Raw genomic sequence first — 15,396 nt, 5'->3', positions numbered from 1 at the left:
GAGAGAGAGACTGGGGGAGAGAGAGAGAGAGAGACTGGGGGAGAGAGAGAGACTGGGGGAGAGAGAGAGAGAGACTGGGGGAGAGAGAGAGAGAGACTGGGGGAGAGAGAGAGACTGGGGGAGAGAGAGAGAGAGACTGGGGGAGAGAGAGAGAGAGACTGGGGGAGAGAGAGAGAGAGACTGGGGGAGAGAGAGAGAGAGACTGGGGGAGAGAGAGAGAGACTGGGGGAGAGAGAGAGAGAGACTGGGGCAGAGAGAGAGATAGACTGGGGAGAGAGAGAGAGACTGTGGGAGAGAGAGAGAGACTGTGGGGAGAGAGAGAGTGACTGGGAGAGAGAGAGAGACTGGGGAGAGAGAGAGAGAGATTGGGGGAGAGAGAGAGACTGGGGAGAGAGAGAGAGACTGGGGGAGAGAGAGAGACTGGGGGAGAGAGAGAGAGAGAGACTGGGGGAGAGAGAGAGAGAGACTGGGGGAGAGAGAGAGAGAGACTGGGGGAGAGAGAGAGAGAGAGACTGGGGGAGAGAGAGAGACTGGGGGAGAGAGAGAGAGAGACTGGGGGAGAGAGAGAGACTGGGGGAGAGAGAGAGAGAGACTGGGGGAGAGAGAGAGAGAGACTGGGGGAGAGAGAGAGAGAGACTGGGGGAGAGAGAGAGAGAGACGGGGGAGAGAGAGAGAGAGACTGGGAGAGAGAGAGAGACTGGGGGAGAGAGAGAGAGAGACTGGGGCAGAGAGAGAGAGAGACTGGGGGAGAGAGAGAGAGACTGTGGGAGAGAGAGAGAGACTGTGGGAGAGAGAGAGAGACTGTGGGAGAGAGAGAGAGACTGGGAGAGAGAGAGAGACTGGGAGAGAGAGAGAGAGACTGGGGGAGAGAGAGAGACTGGGGAGAGAGAGAGACTGGGGGAGAGAGAGAGACTGGGGGAGAGAGAGAGACTGGGGGAGAGAGAGAGACTGGGGGAGAGAGAGAGAGACTGGGAGAGAGAGAGAGAGAGACTGGGAGAGAGTCTGGTGCCAAGGACTAATCTCCCCCATATATAAAAGTGGAAACAAATCAGACCCAAATAACTACCGCGGCATCTGTGTCAACAGTTGTCTAGGGAAGTTATTCTGCAGTATTCTAAATAGTAGATTACTTGATTTTCTTAACAAACATAATATCCTCAGAAAAAACCAAATAGGCTTTCTTCCAAAACACCGCACCGCCGACCATATCTATACCCTTCACACCCTCATTGAAAAACATAAACACCAAACAAAAAATGGGAAAATATTCGCCTGTTTCATCGACTTCAAGAAAGCCTTTGACTCTATATGGCACGAAGGGCTCTATTATAAACTTCTTCAGTGTGGAATAGGGGGCAAAGTCTATGACCTTATTAAATCAATGTATCTGAAAAACAAATGCGGGGTCAAAATTGTAGACAAACGCACCGATTTCTTCACCCAGAGAAGAGGCGTCCGGCAGGGCTGCAATTTGAGCCCGACCCTGTTCAACATATACATAAATGAATTAGCAGACATGCTGGAGCAAAGCGAGTCACCAGGTCTCCGTCTCCTGGATGGAGAAGTGAAGTCCCTGTTCTATGCGGACGACCTGGTTCTGCTGTCTCCCACAGAACAGGGATTACAGCAACAACTAGACCTACTCGACAAATACTGCCAAAATTGGGCTCTAACAGTAAATCTAAAGAAAACCAACATCATGATTTTTCAGAAAAGACCCAGATGTCAGGAAAACAAATACCAGTTTACCCTCAGTGATACCACTATAGGACACACTATGAGCTACACCTACCTTGGTCTAACTATTACAGCATCAGGGAGCTTCAGCATAGCAGTGAATGCACTAAAAGAAAAAGCCCGAAGAGCCCTATATGCAATAAAAAGAAAATTCTACAACATCCAAATCCCAATCAAAATCTGGCTCAAACTTTTTGACAGCATAATCCTGCCCATTGCACTGTACGGTAGTGAAGTATGGGGCCCGCTAAATCACCAAAGCTACACTAAATGGGAAAAACACACAATAGAAGCCCTACATGCAGAATTCTGCCGAAGCATCCTTCGCACCCAAAGAAAAACGCCAACAAATGCATGCAGAGCCGAACTAGGCAGATACCCACTGATAATAAACATCCAAAAACGAGCACTAAACTTCCTAAATCACCTCAAATCTAGCTCCCCAGACACCCTTCATTTCAAAGCCTTTCAGACCCAAGAGCTAAACCCAGAAAAGAGTCCCCTGAGTCAGCTGCTACTGAAACTAAGTACTCAGCCGGACCCTGACCAGCCCCAGACCAACACAGCCGTCCAAACACCAATCCGAGTGAACCAAATCATTAAAAAATGCAAAGAAACCTACCTGGAACATTGGAACAAAATAACCGAAAGCCAAAGCAGATTAGAATGTTACCGGGCCCTAAAAAGAGAATATAAACTGGCAGACTACCTCACGACCATCAGAGACACAAAACAGAGACAGACCCTCACCAGGTACAGACTAAGCGACCACCAACTGGAAATTGAAAAAGGCAGATACAAGAAATCCTGGCAGCCTAGAGAGAATAGAATATGCGATCAATGTCTGGCTGGCGAGGTTGAAACAGAAATGCATTTCCTCCTAAAATGCGAAAAATTCAACACATCAAGAAACATATTATTCAACAAGCTAAGCCAAACAACCCCAGATTTCAAGGAATTGGATGATCTGTCAAAATTGAGATTAGTCCTAGGAGAAGGAGACAGACCATACCTTGGGGCTAAATATGTAACAACGTCACAACCTGAGGACTGTTTAAAAGTAAGACTGTTTAAAATTAATATTGAACGTACCAAATGAAGTAGAAAGACTGTTTAAAATTAATATTGTTTAAAAGTAATATTGTATATACCCAACAAATGTCAAATCGATTGACACCTACAGAATGTTGGAAAACTGTACCTTTTTGCAATGTAAGCTTTGGCAATATGGTTCTCTGTAAACTTTCATGCCAATAAAGCATTTGAACTGAAAAAAAAAAACTGAACTGAGAGAGAGAGAGAGAATGGAGAGAGAGAGAGAATGGGGAGAGAGAGAGAGAATGGGGAGAGAGAGAATGGGGAGAGAGAGAGAGAGACTGAGGGGGAGAGGGAGAGACTGGGGCAGGGAGAGGGAGAGAGACTGGGGCAGGGAGAGGGAGAGAGACTGGGGCAGGGAGAGGGAGAGAGACTGGGGCAGGGAGAGGGAGAGAGACTGGGGCAGGGAGAGGGAGAGAAACTGGGGCAGAGAGAGGGGGAGAGGGAAGAGAGAGAAATTTTTTCAGGGGGGGAGGGGGAGAGTCCCTGAGCCCCGCCCACCCGAGCCCCGCCCCCCCATCTCCCGAGCACCGCCCCCCCCGATATCCCGAGCCCCGCCCCCCCGATCTCCCGAGCCCCGCCCCCCCGATCTCCCGAGCCCCGCCCCCCCGGAGCCCTGATCTCCCGAGCCCCGCACCCCCGAGCCCCTCCCCCCCGATCTCCAGAGCCCTGACCCCCCGAGCCCCGCCCCCCCGATCTCCAGAGCCCCGCCCCCCCGATCTCCGGAGCCCCGCCTCCCGAGGGTCGCCCCCCCCGATCTCCCAAGCCCCGCCCCCCCCCGATCTGTAGTCCGGGCCCGCGATCTCCCGATCTCCCGCCCCCCGATCTCCCGAGCCCCGCCCCCCCAATCTCCCGAGCCCCGCACCCCCCCATCTCCCGAGCACCCCCCCCCCCGATCTCCCGAGCCCCGCCCCCCCATCTCAGGAGCACGGCCCCCCCGATCTCCCGAGCTCCGCCCCCCCCGAGCCCCACCCCCCCGATCTCCGGAGCCCCGCCCCCCTGATCTCCGGAGCCCCGCCCCCCGATCTCCGGAGCCCCTCCCCCCGAGGGTCGCCCCCCCCGATCTCCCGAGCCCCGCCCCCCCCGATCTGTAGTCCGGGCTCGCGATCTCCCGATGTCCCGCCCCGCGATCTCCCGATGTCCCGCCCCGCGATCTCCCGATGTCCCGCCCCCTGATCTCCCGCCCCCCGATCTCCCGATGTCCCGCCTCCCGCCCCCCCGATGTCCCGAGCCCCACCCCCCGCCCTCCCGAGCAGCGGCGTCCCACTCTCCAGAGCCCCGCCCTCCCGCTCTCCGGAGCCCCGCCCTCCAGATCGCCGATTGCGGCTGAGAGACCCGCCCCCCGCCCGAGCCGAGTGCGGAACAGAGAGACGGCCGCGTCTCAGCTGCTCCTGCTGCGCGCGCACCCTGACCCTCGTGGCTGACGCCGATTGAGATCGGGGACAGCCGTTTAAAAAAAAGCCAGAGCGGGCTCTCGCGGGCGGGCGGCGCATGCGCGGTCAGTGCCAGCGGCGCGAGGCGGCCCGCGGGGAGTAGGCAGGGAAACCCCGCGGGCTGGCGGCCGTTAGCGAGCGGCTCACTTCGGGTGGCCCGCCCGCTCCGGCCCCGACACCGTCAAACCTGAGAGGAGGAAGTAGAGAGAGAGAGAGAGAGAGTGAGGGAAGAGGAGAGAGAGAGAGGGAATAGGAGAGAGAGGGAAGAGGAGAAGGAGAGAGAGGGAAGAGGAGAAGGAGAGAGAGAGAGAGAGAGAGAGAAATTTTTTGAGCTTCAGGCCTGCCTGCAGCGGGCCTGGAGAGCAGCACCGAGTCCCCCCTGCGCGAGGGTGAGGAGGAGGGGGGGGGGTTGCTAAACACAATATAAAGCTGAAATAAATTGTTAATTAATTCCCTAACACATAATTCAAATATTTACCTTACTTCCCTAACACACTGAAAGTGTGGGAAAGAAATCGTGAAAAATCAAGATGGCGGCCACTCACCTCGGTTCAGAACGATAAGGCCCACCCACACACACACCGATTGGTCGACCGTCAGGTCACTCGACACTCAACTGTAGGATGGCACGCGCCAGGAACCCGCCGTACGATTGGTCGACCTCAACGTCACACGGTCGCTAATGAGATGCTAATGAGCGGAACGCTGAACGTTTTTCGGATACCGCGGGCGCGATTTTTGTCCGGCCGAAAGGTAAATACGCCTATGACTGGTCCGGAATCGCAAGCTTTCTTTTGAGGCGACGCGCGCGTCGGTACGCTCTATAACTTTCAAACGTATAGAACATAGACAGACATCGGGACAGACAGACATCGGGACAGACAGAAGAGCCGCTTTATATATATATATAGATAGATAGATAGATAGATATATATAGATAGATTGGAAAATCAAGGGACAAGGAGATAGCCTTGCATGAGTATGTTATTGAGTATTCACACTTTCAAAACATTTAAAACATTTCTGCATTGGTTTATAAAGAGGCCAAATGATTCACTGAACCCCCGTCTGTGGGACTAGACTCTGGAATTATAATGCCAGTTGTTGCAGCGCTACAAAGTGAAAATTGCTTTTAATTGGCGCAAAAGTATAACTACGCCTTTAAATACTATTTTCTAAGTCAAGAACTGAATCATCTGACAGAAATTCTACAAACACCGTCATGTGAGCTTGCCAGTATGCTAAAGCTAGAACAAACTTGCATTTATAAAGGTGCTGTTCATATCCTCTGGACATCCCTTAGTGATTCACAACCAGTGACTTACTCTTTAAGCGTAGTCACTATCATTAGGTAGGCAAATGTGGCTGCCACTTTGTGCAAAGCTAGATCCCACAAGCATAAAATTAGATGAGTGACCAGTTAATCTGTGTGTGTGGTGGTGGTATTGGTTGAGGGAGGAATGTTGGCCAGGATACATGGGGAATTCGCTGATCTTCTTCAAATACGTGATAGGGGATCTTTTATGTCTACTAGAACAGGCAGATGGGGCCTCAGTTTATCTTCATGGGGCAGTTGGTCTTTTCTCACCTGTCAATTCTGTATGATCGTATGATAAACATACATTTCTGAGTACATTTCGACTGCACACCAAGGTTGGGAAGCTTCACCCAATGCCAGTGCTAATCATGGTTGTGCTATGACCTTCCAATATGCATCGGTAGCGGGTGAGATTTCCTGCCTGTGACAGATACTCGGAAATGATCCCTATCATATGTTTCTCTGAAAATATGAAGATTTCGAAGGCAGTGATATCTTCCTAATTTCATATTTTCATTTGTTCAGCCTCTACATATAAAGTGGGAAATCCCTCCATGCCATAGGAAAAATAATCAAAAGTGGGACACTGTCCCTTTCACATTTCAGTCCTGCAATCGCCTCCACTCCTGCTGCACTCTGCTGACTCATAGCCTTATTTTCAATCAAACTTTCAGTTCCTTTTCCTTCATGCAGCAATAGATACTTTGTGTATTATCTCCCACAACAAAGGGGGCAGCTTACTTATCTATCAGTGGATTTTATTTTTTGATTATTTAAATTATTTTGGCAGTTTCCAAAATTGCTGCAGTAATCACTTTGTTTCCTACAATTGACATTTAGCTTTTGTTGAATCTTTTGAACTTTTAAAGCTCATGTGGTGCATAATTAGCATTAAACGTTACAGATCATCTGAGATTTTGGAACCACTCAGGCATCAATTTTCAATTTTCTGAGTGTATTCTGAGTTACTGCTTGATACCACGACCTATTCATGGAACCTTTCCAGTCATACGTATCACCTAGTCGCAATTTTTTCATGTGCGTACATGTCAACCATCAGCATTTCACACTGACATCATTATTTGGGGGTTTGGTGCATGTCAGCAGACAAAATAAACACAGACTAGGGCTCCTTCCCTTTAATACCGTTTCTACCCGAGTCTTACTGCTAATGGTTTTGATCATGGTCACTGCATATTGTAGGCTGGAATTCTCACAAGTTTTAGAAATTTATGTCTGCAGTACGCAGTGGCTGGAATCTCTCATTAGCAGCAGGTAGGACTGGTACTGAGGGTGAGGGAAATGGAGAAGAAGGGTGCAGAGCTAGAAGGTAGGGAGAGGTGATATCTTAGAGTGATGGAGGAAGATGAACACCTGCATTAAATGAGAAGGGTAAATAGTGTGTGCTTACACAGAGGGGATTGGAAGGGGTAAAGGGTGACATCTTAAACCGTAGGGGGCAAAGAATGCCAGCTTGAATGGGGGGGTGGAAGAAGAGTAACACCTTGAAGTGGAGGGGGTGCCAGGTTAAATTCAGAGGTGAACTAAGAGAGTTGGAAGAGAGTGTATCTATGAAAATGTGGGTAGTTACATTGGGTTTAGTTCACACGGACAATGTACCCCGAGGAAATAAACTTGCATCTCAGAACGGATGTTTGGATGTGAAAGAGGAAATGATGAATTAACTTTCAGGCAAATAATGGTTGTTCAAAATCCAAATGTTATTTTGGAAGTCTGGAGACACCACATCGTAGGGTTTCTCATAGTCCACTTGAATGTCACGTCCTCAACAAAGTTATGGAGATTGGTCAGGCAGGATTTCCCTTTTTGAATTCATGCTGCCTCCTGTTTACTAGGTTATTACTGTACAGATAATCCTCAAATTTACTCCTGATGATCACTGTCATTATTTTATATGATATTGAAGTATGTAGCTGCTGGTGTCTGTTTTTAAATATGGGCACTATGTATGTTTCAAATCTATTGCTACCTCCCTGGTGTACAGTGAGTCCCTCAATGACTGTCAATGCCTCACAATCTCCTCCTTTGTCTCAAGAGGCCATAATTGGAGAAGCGCAGAGATCTCAGAGGGTTATCCGGCTGGAGGAGGTTAGAGATAGGAGGGGTCGAGGCCATGGAAGGATTTGAAAAAACAGGATGTGAATTTTAAAATCGGGGTGTTGCTTAACCGGGAGCCAATGTAGGTCAGCGAGCACAGGGGTGATGGGTGAACGGGACTTGGTGCGAGTTAGGACAACAGAGTTTGGATGACCTCAAGTTTACGAAGGGTAGAATGTGGGAGGTCAGCCAGAATGCGTTCAAATAATCAAGTCTAGGGTAACAAAGGGGTGGATGAGGGTTTCAGCAGCAGAGGAGCTGAGGCAGGGACAGCCAGGCGATGTTCTGGAGGTGGAAATAGGCGGTCTTAGTTATGGCACGGATATGTGGTCAGAAGCTCACTTCGGGGTCAAATATGACACCAAGGTTGCGAACAGTGTGGTTCAGCATCAGACAGTTGCCAGGGAGAGGGATGGAGTCGGTGGTTAGGGAATGGAGTTTGTGGCAGGGACCTCAGTCTTCTCAATATTTAGTTGGAGGAAATTTCTGCTCATTCAGTACTGGATGTCGGACAAGATGTCTGACAATTTAGCGACAGTAGAGGGGTCGAGAGAGGTGCTTCATTTACCCAACAGCAGCATTCCTTAAAGAGGCATAAACCAAAGGCAAAGGTGCCAACTGAGAAGAATACCATTGGGGATCTTACTAAGAATTGTTTTTGCTCAACCTTTAGTCCTTTAGGAAAAATGAGCTGCACTGGTTCAAACCACTATGGCTTCTGTGTTAGCCAAGGTAGGTCCTTCTCAGAATTCATCTTTCTTGATACGAACATATATTTTGGCTGATAACAGAAAGACTCAAATACTACTCAAAGTATCATCTGTAGCCACATTATACTTAATTAAATTGGTGGAACTTGATACAGTACACAAAACTGTTTCTGTCAAATAAACATGTTGTAAAATTGAAACTATCAAAAAAAATCATCAAAAACTGAGAATGCCATCCAAAATCTAGTCTTCTATTTGACAAAAAAACAAGCAGACAGCCCAAGATCTGTAGTTCATTACCACTGTTAGTTATTATTTCTGTATTTGTGATAATGTTCTGAAAATGATGTCAAGTAAGTAAATCAAAATGATGCATTACATATGTTTTAGAAAACACGAAGCTGTGTGAGCAAGATAATTCAACCAGATAATAAAATTTTGGTGTCTGTCATATCAATCTGACTTGATCAAGTTTCGATTCTCTCAATCATTAAGTGTACAGTAATTATGTTAATCTACTTTTTCTAATTGATTATTTCCTGCTTTGTTTAACTCACACTGCACAAACATTATTTTTAACTGTTCATTAAAACAATCACATTTCACTCAAAAAAAGTCACAAAAACATTCTATCAATATTTAATTTCAAAAGTTTTCAGTCATCATGACAGTCCACACCTTCCACACCAAAAATCTACTACAGGTTGAGCGTCCCAAATCCGAAGTTCCGGAATCTGGACTCTGGGATGATTGGTGGCAGGGGTCCGAAATCCGGACACCCTGAGGGAGACTTACCAAAAACCGGAACCTGGGCCCAGGCATTTCCAGACTCGGCACGTGTTTCTGATGTCCAAAGTCCGGAAATATCGCAACCTGGGCTCGGGCGTTTCCGGACTCCGGACATCAGAAACACGTTCCGAAGTCCGGAAAACCCCGAAAACCGACTCGGCCTCGGTCCTGAGGTTGTCGGATTCGGGACGTTCTACCTGTAGTAGATAATACTTTTCAGATAGAAAAATATTGAACTTGAAGAAGCTATGAAGGAAGATGTTGCTTGGTCTGAACCCAGCTGCACTGGATCATATGGGCACAGTGAACATTGCATAAATCACGTTGGTGTGTGAAGGAACCCACACAATTTTCTGATACTCCCAGCGCCCAGGTGATCCAATGTGCCAGAGAGCAGATCCAGGAACATCTCCTATTATTGAGGGTAGTGAAATTTTCAAATAAAATATTGAAGGAAAAACCTGAGATTTAAGCTTATGCAAGTTTAAAATACAATTTATCAAAGGCAGAAGTGAAGAAGCATGGGTCCTCATAAGTCTGGGGCTCAATTTATAAGTAGGTCTCAGCCTTTAAAAGCTTGGAATTTGATTTATCAAGAGCCCAGTGTAGAGAGTTGTGACTATGACGTGTTACAGACATGCATTTACTTATTTCTATACAGGACATGCAAGAGTAATTATGAAGTCATCATTTTTAATAAATCATCCATTATAATGCACTGGTGAAAAATGATTTACTGTCATTTGTAGCCATTCTAATCTTAACTATTAAAAATTACTTTTACAAATCGATTATATTTATTTAGCTAAATAATGCACAAGTTCCCACCTGGATAATTCTTAAAACTTCTCTTTGGTGCTAAACGGTCAACAATAAAATCCGGTTTCCTTTGACCAAAAGCCAAAGTTTGATTGATTCGCAATCGGTCTTGGTTACAGTGACCAAAAGCAGCATCCCGTTCCCTCTGGCTTATCTCTGTAAAAGTAAGGCACAAGTAGCTGCTGTAACTTCCACAACAATCAGAATTCAGAATTTTCAAAGATAAGAAAGTTTAAAGCTTAGAATAACTAACGCTGTCTATCAAGCAGCTGTACTGAAGGCAGATGATAGATGACATAAAGGCGATAATCTCGTTCCTGTGTCAAAGGATTATTGAATAAATCTGAAAGAGAATGAAATTTAAAACTTAAAAATTACACCTCTTTTAGAATCATCTTTTATTTCTTTACTTGTCCCATTACCATTTCCTTTTGCCTTGCACCATAATCCCTTTTGTATTTTAATCTCTCCTGCCCGCCATCCTACCACAGACCTTCCCTTTTGTTCTTTCCGTCCCTGCACTTGCTTAAAACCTGTTGCATCTCTAACTTTTTCCAGTTCTGACGAAAGGTCATCGACCTGAAACGTTAACTCCGTTTCTCTCTCCACAGATGCTGCCTGACCTGCTGAGTATTTCCAGCATTTTCTGTTTTTATTTCAGATTTCCAGCATCCGAAGTATTTTGCTTTTGTATCACGTTAAACAGGATTTGTTTTATGGAAAAACATTTGGCAAATTTTTTCATTTGTTTACAAACACATGGTACAATGATGTAAATTACATCAGCAAATCACTTTTGTGTGATTAGAACAAAAATCCTCCATTACTTTTCTGTCTCTTTTCTCTTTCCAAACAAAAGGATTTACCAAACACTTTTTAAAGATGATTTTGACCAGCTCTCCTAGGACATACTTTTGAGTTGTGGTCCCAAAATCACTTGAAATCACTGCAGCCTAAAATAAATTTAATCATAGGAGCCACACCGGCTATCTGACTTGCTGTGAGCAGCATCATTTTTTTATATATACAAAACATAAAAATATTTTTGCAGCTCGACAAACTCAATTTATTCTGACTTGGGTACATGTCATTAATAACTAGGGGTCCCAATGTGACCACTTGATTGTGTCACCAAAGTAGAACATTCAATCTCTCAGATGTGCATTAGTTTAATCTTATTTCTTATGTTCTTAATCTTTGATCACTGTTGTCAGGAAACACATGGTACAAGTGCATAGCAGCACTTTTGTCTTTCTTTGCTTCATATTGGCGACAAATTTGCTGGAACAGGGCTTCTCACGACATGCTCCGTTTGTTAGACTTTTTTCATCACTCTTCGGTTTGAAAATATTTTGCACCGCAAATTGCTCAAAGTATGAGCTGATAACGGCATGGTGAGGTCAACAGGGCATATATCTATTTCCTTAACCAATGATATAAGGATAGAGAAAGAAACAGAGCAATAAGAGAGAAGGAAATACGGTGAATTAGAGTCAAATCAGCTACAGAAAGAGGGAAAGAAAGATTTGATTAAACGAGAAAATAAAAGACTAAAAAAAAGAAAAATGTGTAAAATTTTAAATTTTGAAAACCTCTAGGAACAAATTACTACCTGTAGGAACAAGACACCGCAGTTCCAATTCACAGAATCACAGAAACCCCACAGTGCAGATAGAGGCCATTGCGGCCCATCGAGCCTGCACCGACACATATCCCACCCGATCCCTGTAACCCCTACACCAACACATATCCCACCCTATCCCCGTAACCCCACGTATTTAATCCCCCTAACACTAAGGGTCAATTTTTTATCATAGCCAATCAACCTAACCCGCACATCTTTGGACTGTGGGAGGAAACCGGAGCACCCGGAGGAAACCCACGCAAACACAGGGAGAATGTGCAAACTTCACACAGACAGTCACCCGAGGCTGGATTCGAACCCGGGTCTCTGGCACTGTGAGGCAACAGTGCTAACCACTATGCCACTGTGCTGCCCAATTGTTCCCTTTCTGGGCTGGAGAGGTTGAGTGGCATTGCAGGAACATAAATCTCATCACTAAAAGGGTCCTTACACCATTAAGTAGCAGCCCTAACTTTCTGTGTACTTAACGACGTAAGCACCCTTTTTAGTAAGGACGTAATTTGTTTTAACAGCACAAATGCAGCAATTTCTTGACAATCATGGGGAGGTTGATGGCAAACTGCTGTTTTTGCAAGGCTAACAATTTTTGGGGATTCACAACACACGGCGTATCTCTTCCTCACCACAGATTGCTGGGTTATTTACATACTACTAAAAGTATGCGCATTAAACTCGCCGTTATTTTCCCAGTGAATTCTGGGCCAATGCGATATCCAGAAATGCGAGGGTATACATATCAGGAAAGGATAAACAAGCCGAGTCTCTTTTCTCTTGAAAAAAGGCTGAGGGGCGACCGAATAGAGGTCTTTAAAATTATGAAAAATTTTGATGGAGTGGATACAGAGAGTATGTTTCCACTTATGGGGAAGAGCATAACTAGAAGCCATCAATATAAGATAGTCATCAAGAAATCCAATAGGGAATTCAGAAGAAACTTCTTTACCCAAAGAGTGGTGAGAATGTGGAACTCGCTACCACAGGGAGTGGTTGAAGCAAATAGTATAGATGCATTTAAGGGGAGGCTAGACAAGCATATGAGGGAAAAGGGAATACAGCAGTCTGACAAAGGAAAGTGCCTATAAAGTTTCTCATTAGACAGATCGGGGTGCCAATCATCTGGCCCACAGTCATAGACCACAAGAGGGGCTGTGAGGCTTCATTCTGACTAAAGCCTGGAGCACCGTGGCTACAACCTAACCTGGTGTTGGAGCTTTGTGATTGACAATCATATCAACCAATCGTTAAGCAGCACAGCCGACGTTGCCTGACTAGTTGCTAATCAATACTGCAAGGGGGGAACATACAACAAGCTAGGTTGAAACAAAGCAGCACACGCTGGCCTCAGGGCCAGGCCTTCAGCTCAGATGCAAGCGCTCAGTAAGGAGACCACTTTAGAAAGAGCCACAAATTTCCTCAGCTCACTTTGGGTGCACAGAAAATGGCAGCAGTTGGGCTCAGGGCACCCACATTGTGGGAGTCGGAGGTACAGCAACACGTAGCTCATCAGCCCCTTCAGTCCAACCACCGGGACTGGCCTAAACACATGGGAAACTGCAGCCCGGCTTCTGAAACACTAATAATATTGCACATATATTAGGGCTTCGGGCCACTCACCATCGGCCCACAGAATTCTCAGAAATCGGCCAACAATCTATTGCAACAGATCGGATCAATGTTTCCACTCTGGTCTAGTAAAATGTAGGGTCCCCAAACCATACCTTTTTATGGGCCTCTACAAGGCAAATACCACTCCTGTTACATTGAAGCTCATGTCATAAAAATTTCATTTATATAAGCACTCCAGTACTCAATAAATAGGCAAAACTCTTCTAAATTAAGCGTAATGCTTGATGGATTTTCCTGGCAGTAGAGCAACCTGAAGGTTACAACAACAACTTACATTTCTATAGCACTTTTAATATATTAAAACGTCCCAAGGCCCTTTAAAGGCGCGTTATCAAACAAAATTTGACACTGAGCCACCTAAGGAGATATTAGGACAGGTGAGATAGGTTTTAAGGAGCGTCTTAAAGGAAGAGAGAGAGGTGGAGAGGTTTAGGGAGGGAATTACAGAGCTTTTGGCCTAGACAACTGAAGGCACAGCCGCCTATGTTGGAGCGTTGAAAATCGGGGATGCGCAAGAGGCCAGAATAGGAGGAGTGCAGAGATCTTGGAGGGTTGTGGGACTGGAGGAGATTACAGAAATAGGGAGGGGCGAGGCCTTGAAGGGATTTGAAAACAAGGATGAGAATTTTAAAATCGAGGTGTTGCTGGACCGGAAGCCAATGTAGGTCAGCAAGCACAGAGGTGATGGGTGAATGGGACTTGGTGTGAGTTAGGACACAGGCAGCAGAGTTACATTCCAGCACTTGTGCATGTGTAAATAAAACAAAGCAACTAATTGTCTACCAAAGAAGTACCATAACAGCAGGCATATTTACACTTTTGCAAGTATCCACGATTCAGTAATTTCAGCATTTTTAATCAGTTATGGGCATGAATTGAATGTATTACGATGGAGACATCAATTCGGATTAATTAACAGAATAAGAAAATTAAGTTGCAGAAAGCCATTTAAAAACTGACTGACATTATGGCAATGTTTATAAAAATAAAATCTAACTGTAAGTATCAATATGGTTTAGCTTTATTTATATTTTCATCATAACTTTTGCTGTATCTGACCTGCGCCACCTGCCAGGCCCACCATATAAAATGAGTTTGATACCCCTGAAACAGATGGTTTTGCTTACTTAATGTGTGCATCCACCTCAATCTCTTGAACTCTGCTACGATCTTCTCCACCTTAGTAAGCCAATTGTTGTGTAGCATCAGTATCTGCAATGATGTCAAGTGTTTCAGAGTACCTACAATATAAGACATATTGCAAAATGTATTCCTACAAACTTCAGCTCATTAACAACCTAATGTTCAGAAACTATATTGTAGGGTACAATCACCTCATGATTATGGTACTGAACTAGTAACCTAGAGATCATGAGTTCTAATCTTAGCATGACAAACTGAAATTTAATTCAACAAATCTGGTCATTTGTGGGCTGTTTTGTTGTAAGAATTCAACAGATTCATTAATGTCCTTCAGGATAGGGAACTTGCCACCTTTACCTGGTCTGGCCTACATGTGACTCCAGTCTCACACTCTGCACTTTACTTGTAATGACCAATGAATTGGTCTAACAAGCCAGGCAATTTCACTCACATCCCAGGGACAAAAATTAAGAAAAAAACTAGCTGACCTCCCATGCATGGCACATGGGTTAAGATCAAGTGTAGTCTTCCAGTGAAAAGAGTTAGTAGGTGGGAGATAATTGAACCAGGCCGAGCAACGTGATCCCGGCTCCATTATAAATTCATCAGCTAGTGGTGGCACTGCAGTGCCTCCAATGGGAGGAAGGTGCAATTACAGCATACACAGGTAATTTCCATTATAAATGTGGACACAGGAATTTCTAATAGAAAAGGGTGATGGGAAGTGCACGCAAAATAAGTTTTGAAAATATTATACATATTGGCCCAGAATTCCTGGGGACTTGAACCATTGTAGTAGTGGATCTACTATGTAGGAACCCTTGAACGGCATAAAAGAATGAGCAAATTATGGAGTAAGTTGCCATTAAGACCATTAATTACGTAACTCCATATTTTCCTGGGACTTTTGCGCCTCGTGTCGTTACCCTTGCTGAAAACAGTTAAACGGTAATTACCATAACT

The 15,396-nt window shown here is 45.4% G+C and overlaps 1 protein-coding gene across 1 annotated transcript in view; it reads right to left on the bottom strand.

Annotated features, from left to right (window-relative positions):
- Nucleotides 1-15,396, bottom strand: part of lrrc72 (leucine rich repeat containing 72) — an 85,370-nt gene that overhangs the window by 22,928 nt on the left and 47,046 nt on the right. The window contains exons 4-6 of the mRNA XM_085988398.1: nt 14,418-14,531; nt 10,273-10,362; nt 10,029-10,175 (exon numbers count right to left, since the gene is read on the bottom strand). Of these exons, the coding sequence (XP_085844524.1) occupies nt 10,029-10,175; nt 10,273-10,362; nt 14,418-14,531 (351 nt within the window). The remainder of the gene's footprint in view (nt 1-10,028; nt 10,176-10,272; nt 10,363-14,417; nt 14,532-15,396) is intronic.

Source organism: Somniosus microcephalus, chromosome 5 (assembly GCF_052327205.1).
Source record: "Somniosus microcephalus isolate GS21.2 chromosome 5, FLI_Smic_1.0, whole genome shotgun sequence".
Lineage (NCBI taxonomy): Eukaryota > Metazoa > Chordata > Chondrichthyes > Squaliformes > Somniosidae > Somniosus > Somniosus microcephalus.
This window is presented reverse-complemented; position numbering and strand designations above follow the sequence as displayed.